The sequence below is a fragment of the Eleutherodactylus coqui genome, chromosome 6 (assembly GCF_035609145.1).
Source record: "Eleutherodactylus coqui strain aEleCoq1 chromosome 6, aEleCoq1.hap1, whole genome shotgun sequence".
Taxonomy (NCBI): Eukaryota; Metazoa; Chordata; class Amphibia; order Anura; family Eleutherodactylidae; genus Eleutherodactylus; species Eleutherodactylus coqui.
Genome location: NC_089842.1, coordinates 68,972,326 through 68,985,690, shown reverse-complemented (window position 1 = coordinate 68,985,690; position 13,365 = coordinate 68,972,326). Strand labels below are relative to the sequence as shown.

Below are 13,365 nucleotides of genomic sequence, written 5' to 3'. Positions count from 1 at the left end.
CGGCGCGTGGAAGAGAAGGAGGAGGGGGAGGAGCCTGAGGAGGAGGAGGAGGGGGAGGAGCCTGAGGAGGAGGGGGAGGAGGTGGAGGTGGAGGAGCCTGATGAGGGGGAGGAGGAGGAGGGGGAGGAGCCTGAGCAGGAGGAGGGTGAGGAGCCTGAGAAGGAGGAAGAGAAAGCTGGGCCCACTGCAGAGGGTGCCCATGCAGTTTGCCTCTCATCCATTCAGCGTGTATGGCCTGAGGAGGAGGAGGAGGATACTTAAAGTTATCGTCCTAATGAGGACAGCCATATGTTGCGTCCAGGTACCCTGGTACACATGGCTGACTTTATGTTAGCATGCCTTTCTCATGACCCTCGTGTTAAACGCATTCTGGCCACTACGGATTACTGGGTGTACACACTGCTTGACCCACGATATAAGGAGAACCTTTCCACTCTCATTCCCGAAGAGTAAAGGGGTTTGAGAGTGATGCAATACCACAGGGCCCTGGTGGACAAACTGATGGTAAACTTCCCATCTGACAGCGCTAGTGGCAGAAGGCGCAGTTCCGAGGGCCACGTAGAAGGTGAGGCGCGGAGATCAGGCAGCATGTTCAGCGCAGGAAGGGGAACACTCTCCAAGGCCTTTGCCAGCTTTATGGCTCCCCAGGATGACTGTCTCTCACCTCCCCAGTTCAGGCTGAGTCGGAGGGAGCACTGTAAGAAGATGGTGAGGGAGTACGCACCGTCCTCCGTGACGCCTCTGCTCCGTACAACTACTGGGTGTCAAAGCTGGACACGTGGCCCGAACTCGCGCTGTATGCCCTGGAGGTGTTGGCATGCCCTGCGGCTAGCGTCTTGTCAGAGAGGGTGCTTAGTGCAGCTGGGGGAATCATCACGGACAAGCGTACCCGCCTGTCAACTGACAGCGCCGACAGGCTTACACTCAAAGATGAACAAAGCCTGGATTTCCCCAGACTTCTCTTCTCCACCAGTGGACATCAGCGCTACCTAAAGAACTTTGTCAATCTGTGTATGGTATTCGTCCTCCTCCTCCGGCTCCTCCTCCTGAAACCTCACGTAATCACCGCGAATGGGCAATTTTTCTGTGGGCCAAAAGGCTCATATAACTTTTCTAAATAATATTTATCTGTTTCAATTCTCATTAAAACATTGAAACTTCCACCTGAACCTATTGTTTTTTAGACTGGGCAGCCTCCAGGCCTAGTTAAAAATTAAGCCACAGTACGCTAAGCGATTAATGGGTTTCACCTGCCCTCTGGGTTGGGCATGGGCAATTTTTCTGGGGTACATTTGTACTGTCGGTACAACAACTTTCTGAGCCCTCGCCTACAATGTAATCCAAGTAATTTTTATGGTCTTCACCTGCACTCATGGTACACCACTGTGACTGGGGTTGGCCTACACATTTGCTACAGAAATGTAACTCTTCCTACCTATACTTCTGCCACAGTAATGCTACAGGGGTCTGACTATACTTCAGCAACAGAAATGTTACTTCGGTCTGCTGATACTTCTGCTCCTGAAATGTTACCTTGGTTGGTGTATACTGTTACTACTGTAATTTTACTAATACTGGGCTCTGCCCATAATGCTTCAACAGAAATGTTACTGGGGCAGGTCTATACTGCTATAACAGAAATGTAACTAATAGTGGGCTTTGGCCATACTACTTCTACGTTACTGTTGCTGGGGCCTGTCTATATTCCTACTACTGAAATCTTACCAATACTACGCTCTCCCTACACTGCTGCCAGGGAAATGTGAATCTGCTGCTTTGTCTCTACTGCTTCTACGTTGCTGTTGCTGGGGCCTGTCTATACTGATACTACTGAAATGTTACTGGGGTCTGTGTATACTGCTGCAAATGAAATGTTAGTGGGGTCTGTCCTCACTGCTGCCAATGAAATGTTACAGGGGTTTGTGCATACTCTTACCGCTGAAATGTTACTAATTCTCGGCTCTGCCTATACTGCTGCCACTGCAATGTTACAGGGAAGTGGAAACGGAGGCTTCCCAAAGACATGATGGTGGCGAGGCTACGCTACTAGGTTCCACAGGCGCGACAACTTTTCAGCGACGCGGTCACTGGGAAGGTGCATATAACCACGGACACGGGGACAGGACACGTACTGCCTCAAAAACTTTCCTGTCCTCCTCCAACTATGAAAACATTCTTGGCGGAAGCCCACCTGCATTTAATCTGACGTTACCTCAGCTGTGCTGGGCAATGCAATGGGATTTATGTACCGCCGGTTGCTTCCTGGGAGCCACCCATGCTGTTGGTCCACAGGGATTTCACATAGACACAGGCAGGTACAAATTCCCTATCTATTAAAAACCCCGGTCAGGTTGGGCATGCAGTGTGGGCCGAAGCCCACCTGCATTTAACCTGACGTTACCTCAGCTATGCTGGGCAATGCAATGGGATTTATTTATGTACCGCCGGTGGCTTCCTGGGACCCTCTCATGCTGTCGGTCCACACGGACTTCACAAAAGGGAGTTGTACCTGCCTGTGTCTACTTATAAAAAAACCCAGTCTGACTGGGGCATGCAGTGTGGGCCGAAGCCCACCTGCATTTAATCAGACGTTAGCTCTGCTGTCCAGGGCACTGCAATGGGATATATTTATGTACCGCCGGTGGGTTCCAGGGAGCCACCCATGCTGTGGGTGCACACGGAATTCCCATTGCGGAGATGTACCTGCCTGTGACTATTTATAAAAAACCCCGGTCTGACTGGGGCATGCAGTGTGGGCCGAAGCCCACCTGTATTTAATCTGGCGTTAGCTCTACTATCCGGGGCACTGCATTCGGACAAACTACAGGAGCAATACAGCGCTAATGAGACGTGCACAGCTACGCTAGCATAGGAGTCCGCTGTAGGCCCGCGATTGCTGAGGGTTTGTGCAGAGGCCTATGTCCTTGGTGCAGTGAAAGTCCGCTTCCTGCCTAGGATTGCTGAAGCTGTGGGCCGAGGCCTATGTCGTGGGCGCGGTGCAAGTCTGCCATTTTTGGCCGCTCAGATCAATTTTTTGTTCATGTCTTGGGCTTCCTAGGACCCACCTATGCTGTTGGTGCAAACTTAGTTCCCATCGCGGTGTTTGACCTGTCTGGCACAAAGACACTGACTGACTTGGGTAGAGGGCAGAGGGCTTTCCCCTTGCAGTGTGGATTGAGCTATGTGACACCTTGACAGAATGAATACTGTGTGGCACATGGATTCCCCATTGCTATGCCCACATTTGCAGCTCCTGACGGAGGTGGCACAGGATTGGATGTCTCATTGCTTCTGTACAGCATTGTGGGCTATCGCCCCGCCCCTTTTAAAGGAGGGTCGCTGCCTGGCCCTGCCAACCGTCTGCAGTGTGTGCCTCCGGTTCCTCCTCATGGCAGACGCACTTCTAAATAGACATGAGGGTGGTGAGGCATTAGGGCAGCTAAAGGCTGCGCAGGGACACTTTGGTGTGCGCTGTGGGGGGAGGGGGGGCGGTTGGGCAGCATGTAACACAGGAGAAGAGGCAGGGGTGTGTCCCGCAGGCAGTGCTTGTGCTTAGTTGGAGGTAGTGTGGTGCTTAGCTAAGGTGTGCCTTGCTAATGAGGGTTTGTCCTAAGTAAAAATTGGTGTGGGGGGGGGGGCACTTTTGCCGCTATTGTGGCTGAATAGTGGGACCTGGGAACTTGAAATGCAGCCCAGCATGTTGCCCCTCGCCTGCCCTATCCGTTTCTGTGTCGTTTCCAGCACTTTCTTGGGTTTTGCAGATTTTCACCAATGAAAACCTTAGAGAGCATCGGTGATATACAAAAATGCTCGAGTCGCCCATTGACTTCAATGGGGTTTGTTACTCGAAACGAACCCTTGAGCATCGCGGAAAGTTCAACTCGAGCAACGAGCACCCGAGCATTTTGGTGCTCGCTCATCTTTAGTACATACATAATATTTATAAATGCATTGGTAGGTACAATGGTCAAATAAAAGCTACAGTTTATTTATGAGAGTGCTGGAAGTCCTGATTTTCCTGTGATGCATTGGTCAAGATGCTTGTATGTTAATACCCCAAATGCCTTCCATCCCAACAGAACGCATCCATGAAGAGATTGATAAAGTCATTGGAAGGGACAGGGCTCCAAGTATAGAGGATCGATCTCATATGCCATACATGGATGCAGTAATTCATGAAATTCAAAGATTTATTGACCTCCTACCACTGGGACTCCCACACAAAGTAACCCGTGACCTGAAGTTTAGAAATTTTTTTATTCCAAAGGTAAAACTGTTGTCATCTGTGTTCAGTGGTAGCAGCTAGCTGATATAGATAAAGGTCCTTTTACATGGGACTACTTGTCGAATGCAGATGCCCGACAAGTTGTCCTAGCGTTAATCGTTCCTGTGCTGTTACACAGGAAGGATCATCGCTAGTAAAAGGAGACAGACCGGGCTGGGGTTTATTCCGGCTCATCCACCTCCATTCACAGTAAGCAAGCTATTGTTCATAAGTGGTGACTACCCACTAGCGTTTTTTTTACAGCGAAATTCGCAGCATTTTTTTTTTCTGCAGGGGTCTTTGGGCTATGGGACTTGTAAAGCTAAAATCGCGATCGCGCAAAATCGCGATTTCGCGGTAAATCGCGATTTTGCGCTATCGCGATTTTAACATTACAAGTCCCATAGACCCCCTGCAGAAAAAAAAAATTGCTACGAATTTCGCAGTGAAAAAAAACGTTAGTGGGTAGTCACCTTTAGGGCGCCCACCCACTGGCGTTTGCGATTTTCGTGCGTGAAAAACGCAGCGTTTTCGTCGCATTTTTGGTGCGTTTTTCGCGGCGTTTTCGCAGCTTTTTCGCGGCATTTTCGCGGCTTTTTGCGTTAATTTACATTGACATTCATGGGTGCATTAAGAGAAAAATAAGGACACATATGCAACTGACAGTTCCTATGTTAAAAATTGCAACGGACTGAAACAAAAAACGCCAGTGGACAGGAGTACATTCAAAACTAATTGCTCTTGAGAAAAAACGCAAAACGCAAAGGAAAAAAAATCGCCAGTGGGTGGGCGCCCTTAAATGGGACAATACATCGTTTAGTTTTCTGCATGCAGAAACTGAATTATGAATAAGTGAATGAAGTGAACGATTTATCACCCCAAGCAAAGAGCACTTAAGGACAATTTAGACCCAACGATTCTCGCTCAAAAATCGCTCAAAGCCCTCTTTTTAGCGAGAATCATTGCATCTAACTGCACTGATATCATGCAGTTTTCGTTAATGAGTTGCTGATCGTTCTCCCTTTCAGAATGCTGATAGAGAACGATCAGCCTTATAAGGAATTCACAGCGGGATACAGCTGATACTATTGTTTCAGCTGTATCCTGCTCCGTGAACACAGCCAGGATATGAAGAACACAGCTGTGTTCTGCATACCCCACAAGGAGTGCATAGCTGTATACCAATTTAGAGCCCAGTGAACAACTGTAGTATGAAGAACACAGCGGTCCAGCTGTGTTCAAAATCCCCTGCATGGAGCGCACAGCTGTATACCCGCTGAGCGCTCCGTGAACAGCCGGGGTATGAAGAAGACAGCGGTGAAGCTGTGCTCTGCATACCCCGCTCGGACCACTCAGCTGTGTAACAGCAGAGTGCTCCGAGAAGAGAACTGCTGGATGCAGAAGACAAATGGCCCCGCTTGTGTTCTGTATACCCTGCTGGGAGCGCTCCACTGTATAACAGCGGAGCGCTCCGAGAAGAGAACAGGTGGATGCAGAAGAAACGCAGCCCCGCTTGTCTTCTGCATACCCCACTCGGAGCGTAAAGTGATCGCTCAAAACTTGAGAAATCACTTTGCCCTGTAAAGGCACACAACGATTATCGCTCAAAAGTTGCTCAAAATACATCTTTTGAGTGATAATTGTTGTGTCTAAACCAGGCATTAGTAACAACTACAGTACACTTCAATAGTACAATGTTCACAAAACGATATAAACAATAGTATTAATCTTTACAATGCATCTGACTGGGTGTTATTCCTAGGGTACAACCATCTTCCCGATGCTCAGTTCTGTTCTTCGAGATCCGAAGCAGTTTTCTTACCCAAATCAATTCAATCCTGGACACTTTTTGGATGATAAAGGCAAGTTCAGTCGGAATGATGGATTCATGCCGTTCTCTTCAGGTAAGTACTTAAAATTATACTGTTAATATCATCAAGTCAGGCAGCATATTTAATTTTTGGCCATCATTATAGTAATTTAAGAATTTTTATGGGCACAACCATTCATTTATGGTGTACACTGTGCCATGGGCAAGTTAGCAACACAACCAAAACAAAATCACAAAAACAATAGCAATTTCTTAGGATATTGGATTTTTGGAGTTGTCTTGTTCACAACCCGCTTTTCAAACATCATCCTAGGGTATTCTAACTTAATGAAGAACAGGCCACTCTTTTTAGCCTCCGTAAAAGCTTCTGTAAAAAACATATTTTTCTAACAAACCCAGTTTGTTCACTGGAGGCAATCAGTAGTACTTTGCAGAGGAACCAGGCATGAAGGGTTTAAGTTCCCCACTGGGAAAATGAATCATGACATAGTGAATGGCGTGCCTATGTAATGAGCAAACATGCTGTTAATCTATCAAGTGGACAAACTCTTCTGCTCACTATCAAGGGGTGACATCAGATTTCCTGTACCCACTGATGTCACTTACTGACAGTGAGGAGAGGAGGCCACGGCGTAATCAATTGGAATGTTTGCACCCTTCCTGATTAACCCTCAGAGATTGTGCATGCACAGAAGAACTTGACACCGAGGCGGACTGTCAGTGTAAAAAAAGTCTTCCTCGACTGTTTATTAGTAGGTGTATAGCATCTTATATAGCATGATGAGTCAATTGCCCTTTATGGACATGCAGGAAGCAATACGTGATTGGAAATCAAAGTATGGGATTGGGGGGTCCAAATATGTTTTTTTTACATCCGGTCCTGCGTGAGTTGCTGTCGCCATGGACGTCCAACATCATGTGGTTTCTGGTGCAAACCAGCGCCATCTTTCCGTGTTCGATGGAGGGGGCAAGGGTGGAGTGAGCAGTGTGTCGTCAATTGACGCCTGAGGGTTATGTGCGGGTAAATATGTGCCCTGAGGTTATCAGCATGTATTTTTATCAGCTGCATATTCTGATACCAGTTAGCAGTACAGGATGCGGCCAGCACTTTCCGTTCTGCTGGCTCAGACTGTGAAATAGACATTTCACCTTGTATAGATATATATCTTCTACACAATGTTTTTAGCGAAAAAAATATGATGCAGCCCAGAAATCCCTCACTCGGCATAAATCCTCGGAATGACTTCAAGTGTCTATACAGATGCATCTGTAAGCTTTACGCAACGTTGGACGATCTTTAACTGCCTCCCCCTCGCTTTTTTTCCAGCTCCCATAGGAGTCTATGGGAGCCGATAGCGTACATCGGTCAAGAGATAGAACCAGAGCTATCTTTTTACCTAGCGTATAACAGCAGGCACGGATTGCAGTTGCGCATGTTCTATTTTTTACAGTGCTATGTTTTTAGGCACCGGAAATTCGCCCAAGTGAATTAATGCATTGGAAACCAATGCCTCAGCTGGTTGCATATATCGTCTGGCCACGAAAACACGCTTACGTAGCCGTGTATATACTCTTGTGTGTATAAAGCCTAACACTAAGAAAAATGGCGAACTTTTTTTCTCCCTGCCCTACAAAAAAAAATTAATAAAAATTATACAATGCATTATATCTATCCCAAAAAAATAAAGCTCGGCAAGTAAAAAACAAGTCCTCATATAGCCATGTTAATTGAAAAAAAAAGTATGGCTTTTGAAAAATTCAGATGAAAATCCCTTTTAACTAGAATGTTTTAAAAAAAAAAAAATAAAAAAAAAATATATATATATATATATATATATATATATATATACACACACATACACATACACATACACACACACACACACACACACACACACATATATACACATATACACACACACACACACACACACTCTGCTTTCTGAAAGGGCTGTATCTGATTGTCTGAGCGTTCAGCCAATCACAGGCAGCTCTCAGCCATTCAATGAATGACAGCTAAGTGCTGCTTGCGATTGGTCACAGCACTCAGCCAATCACAGGCAGCACATGGCCATTCATAGAATTCAATGAATGGCCAAGCACAGTCTGTGATTGGCTGAGTGATGTGACCAATCGCAGGTACCACTCAGCTGTCATTCAATGAATGGCTGAGAGCTGCCTGTGATTGGCTGAGCGCTCAGCTAATCAGATACAGTCCTTTCAGCAGCCAGGAATTTTAAATCCCGGCCTGCTGAAAGAGTTTCAGAGCAGAGCAGGAAGAAGGCAGGATAGATGCACCTGAGCCCCTGTAGCTGAGGAGAGGTGAATATATATATTTTTTTATTTTTAATACATTCTAGGGATGATTTTCAGAGGAGGGCTTCAATGGACATGGACCTGCATTCATGCGATTTTGTGCGCACCTATGTACAGCACACGCTCATGTGAATGCACCCTTAGAGATGGGATCTAAAACTCATAATATTTGGAAGTGCAGATAATTATTGATTCACTCAAATATTCTTTTACCCTTCAGGAAAACGTATCTGTGCCGGAGAAGGTCTTGCAAGAATGGAGTTATTCCTGTTTTTCACCACAATTTTGCAGAACTTCAGCCTCCGGTCATCTGTGGGTATAGAAGAAATAGACCTAGCACCTTTAATGAGTGGATTTGGAAATTTTCCTCGGTATTACAAGTTGGCCTTCATCCCGCGCTGATTCATTTTCAAATTATTTTATTGCATTTCTACCTACTTTTGACATTTACAATAAAGATATGACATAAGACTGAAGAGTAAGCGTCATTTGTCAACAGCTGCTGTGGACGTCCTATCAGATCATACAGACTTAACATTTTGTAGATAACACCTGAAAACAGTGAAATGTAAATGTATAAAATATAATTATGTGAAAATAATAGTAATAGAGATGAGCGAACGTACTCGTTTTGAGTAATTACTCGATCGAGCACCACGATTTTCGAGTACTTCAGTACTTGGGTGAAAAGATTCGGGGGGCGCCGGGGGGCGGGGGGAGGCGTGGCGGCGCGGGGGGTAGCAGCGGGGAACAGGGGGGAGCCCTCTCTCTCTCCCTCTCCCCCCCCCCACTCCCTGCTGCAACCCCCCACTCACCCACGGCGCCCCCCGAATCTTTTCGCCCGAGTACGGAAGTACTCGAAAATCGCGGTACTCGGGCGAAAAAGGGGCGTGGCTGAGTACGCTCGCTCATCTCTAAAAAGTAACATATTCCTGGTGGATTAATTTTCTTAATTGAAATTCATTTGTAGAATTAAAAAGATAAAAATATAATAAGTTAAAACTAGAGAAAGTGTCAGAAACAAAATAGCTGTCATCTGTTACATTGTGTCCTCCTCCCCCTATGTGTCTTTTCTACACATAAAATAAAGGAACTTAGGTTTTTATAGGAATTTGTGGGGTGAGTGCTGCTTCATTCTTGCTTCTGCTGACAATAAGGCTATGACAGACAAGCGTGTGCGCAAGTACACTTGCCTCAATGGGGCATATTTGCTCATGAAGACGTTTTTGAGATGGCAATAAGCAGGCTGATACGTGTGTTTCAGCACAGAGCAATATGATTTTTGTACTCGAAATACCAGTTCACACGGGTGCATGATATTCCCTTTTCATGGATTAAAGTGGCTATTTAAAGCCATATAAGGGCAAACTGTCTTCTTTTCCCTGTGTTTTACGCAGGTTCCCACCCTTCCCCCTGATTTTTTTTACCTGCCATATACGTCCATGGCAGTTTTCTGTGTAGCACGCAGAAATATAGGGCAAGACCTATCTTTTCTTGCATGCAGGAATTGTATGAGCAACAAACATGTGCATGAGAACAAACCTATTAATATCAATGAGATTGCTTTGTCACCTTTTACAGACGTGATTTTCAGGCACGCAAAAATGTGCGCAGACACGTTCGTTTGTTTAAGCCCTAAATGTAATAATAATAACTTGCTTGAAAGGGTTGTGCCAGGACAGGAAGTAATTACTTATCCACCCGATGCATCAATCTTGTACATACCAATAACGCAGTGCCAATAGCTTGCTACGGGCTTCATTACAAGCTGTATTATAGAAGTATTTAGCATTGCTTCTTGGTGAGAATAAAGAGTCTCAAGTACACAAAAATGGCCTAGGGGCTCAAAATATGGACCCATAGTGACTGCTGTTTGGAATCATTACCATAAGCATGAACTCTTAGGTCAGATTTACATGAGCGTATGCATATTTGCACAATCATGAGCATAGCATTTTGCAAAATAAAAAATACTTTTTTGTGCTCTTGCTATTTCCATGTGCAAGGACATGTTTATTTGCGCGGGGGAAACCCCCCCCCCCCCCCACAGATTGAAATAATTAATTGCTCTAATGAGTTCCAGATGTGTTCTTTCTGTGCAAATCAGGAAGATTGAATAATACCTCCACAATGTCATCCATTGGAATGCTGCCTTCCAATAGGTGGCACTGTGGAGGTATTATTCCATCTCCCTTATTTGCATATTACCCAGAAGATCATGAATGGCCTTTTGAGTCTCCTCACTCACCGTCTAGGTACTCTAACTAGAGAGAAACTAACATTTTTCTGTGCAATAACACAATGTTTTATGCATCTTTTAGCTTATTTTGCACGCATTTGCACATACCAGTTGACTTCTATGGGGATTTTTGCTGTGCAAATGAGCATGCTGTATTTTTTTAATTATTTTGCACCATCATAATGTGCAGGAAATATACTTGCATGTCAACGAACCCATTAAAATCAATAACTTCTATTCTGTGAGAAATATGCACACAAATACGCCCATATTAATCTGGCCTGAGGGGAATATCAGACAGCCATATGCACAGCTACACTCACCGCTACAAAGCATAGTTGTGAATGAATGGGAGATGATATGGGAGATTTTCAAAGCCTATTAGTAGTAGGATTGTTTTGGCATTTCTAGGTATATGGCATCTTAATATGTTTTGTAAAAGGTTGAGTATTTTCCCCCAAAACAGTTTCAGTTTTGGACATGACCAAAACACGTGTAATAACGTGCCTCTTTGTCCACATTCTCTCCAACACAGTCCATTGCCCAAGTTCGATCTATTGTACAATAGTGAGGGGGTGTAATACCATCTTGGATGAAATTTTGTTTGGGTTTCTAGTATATTAAGTCCCTTGGTAGCTTTCGACATCAGATTGAATGATCTGGACCAGAAGTCGATGGATATTGTTTTTTTGAGTTCGAGATCCCAACTAGACATATATGTTTTCTTAGTCAGTGTCATATTGTTGGTTAATATGTCGTAGTAAGATCTTGTCTCAGATCTGCCCATGGGAGGGGGTCTAGTGATCTTGTTTATAAGTATAGTAGGGAGTTTTGTTTTGTGGATGGGTGTTTCCTTTAGAAAGGAGCTAATTCTGAGATATTTAAATATCTCGCTTTCAGCGTCATAGTTTGTCGATTTTTTTTATTTCTTTATTACATAAGAGGTCACTCAACCATCTCACTCCGCCAGATTTCAATGGACGCAAAGTATGTTATGTTAAGGACCGCTGCACGGTCACATAACCTTTCAGGTCTTGAGGTCCAAATTAAAGCCGTACCTGGATGCATCCCAGAAACCAAGAACTAGACACTGAGACAGTTATTAGTTTCCTCAGATACGTAGAGAAAGCTACGGCATGTAACAGGTGACTCTCTCTGTATAAGGCGGGCGCACTGAGTGTTTATTGACTTGGCATAGTTCTTACACAGGAAAGGAATGGGTCATTAGTCACAGCGTTAATCTCATTGGGTTAGGCAAGCATTATGAATAGAGATGAGCGAACGTACTCGTCCGAGCTTGCTACTCGTTCGAGTATTAGCGTGTTCAAGATGCTCATTACTCGAGGCGAGCACCACACGATGTTCAAGTTACTTTCACTTTCATCTCTGAGATGTTAGCGCGTTTCTGGCCAATAGAAAGACAGGGAAGGCATTACAACTTCGCCCTGCGACGTTCAAGCCCTATACCACCCCCCTGCAGTGAGTGGCTGGCGAGATCAGGTGTCACCCGAGTATTTAAATCGGCCCCTCCCGCGGCTCGCCACAGATGCATTCTGACATAGATCAGGGAAAGTGCTGCTGATGCTGGAGCTGCTATAGGGAGAGTGTTAGGAGTTATTTTAGGCTTCAAGAACCCCAACAGTCCTTCTTAGGGCCACATCTGACCGTGTGCAGTACTGTTGAGGCTGCTTTTAGCAGTGTTGCACGTTTTTTTTTTTTTGTATATCGGCCGTGCAGAGCATTGCGTCCTCAGTCTGCAGTAATTTTACATAGTATAGGGCCAGTAGTGGTGAGGCAGGGACAGTGGGAAAGGTGAAAGAGATATACTGTCTATATAGGCAGTGGGCTTTTTCAAAAAAATTTGGGAAAAAAAAAATCTATTTGGGCTGCCTGTGACCGTCCTCAGTGTACTGCGTCTCTGCTGGGGGTAGTAGTCCTAATTAATACGCAGCTAAGTGTTACAGCAGGCTTGCGCAAAATTCTTTCCTGGCTCTGCGTTGCTCGTTACATCACCGCCGTCATCCCGTCCAGAGGGAAACAGTATACATATATACGCTGCCTACAGTATCTGTCTGCTGTCTCAGCTCAGCCTTTAAAAAAATAGAAGCAAAACACTTAAGGCCTACTAGTGGCCTTTGAACACTTGACTGCTTCTGCGCTGTGAATTCCACTAGCTCAGTCATACGCACCTACGTCTCACTACAGGCTTGCACAAAATTCTTTCCTGGCTCTGCTGTGCGTTCCGTAAGCGAAGTCAGCCTCCAACCACAGGCCAATAAGCGGCACATTTAATTACAGCGTTCTGTTTCTGCACTACTGGTAATACACCATGCTGAGGGGTAGGGGTAGGCCTAGAGGACGTGGACGCGGGCGAAGACGCGGAGGCCCAAGTCAGGGTGTGGGCACAGGCCGAGCTCCTGATCCAGGTGTATCGCAGCCGACTGCTGCGGGATTAGGAGAGAGGCACGTTTCTGGCGTCCCAAGATTAATCTCACAATTAATGGGTCCACGCGGTAGACCTTTATTAGAAAATGAGCAGTGTGAGCAGGTCCTGTCGTGGATGGCAGAAAGTGCATCCAGCAATCTATCGACCACCCAGAGTTCTACGCCGTCCACTGCTGCAACTCTGAATCCTCTGGCTGCTGCTCCTCCTTCCTCCCAGCCTCCTCACTCCATTACAATGACACATTCTGAGGAGCAGGCAGACTCCAGGAA

The 13,365-nt window shown here is 45.6% G+C and overlaps 1 protein-coding gene across 1 annotated transcript in view; it reads left to right on the top strand.

Moving 5' to 3' along the window:
- Positions 1-8,838, top strand: part of LOC136632210 (cytochrome P450 2C16-like) — a 43,207-nt gene extending 34,369 nt beyond the window's left edge. The window contains exons 7-9 of the mRNA XM_066606940.1: positions 4,080-4,267; positions 6,027-6,168; positions 8,632-8,838. Coding sequence (XP_066463037.1) covers positions 4,080-4,267; positions 6,027-6,168; positions 8,632-8,813 — 512 coding nt within the window. The 3' untranslated portion in view covers positions 8,814-8,838. The remainder of the gene's footprint in view (positions 1-4,079; positions 4,268-6,026; positions 6,169-8,631) is intronic.
- Positions 8,839-13,365: the final 4,527 nt, after the last annotated feature.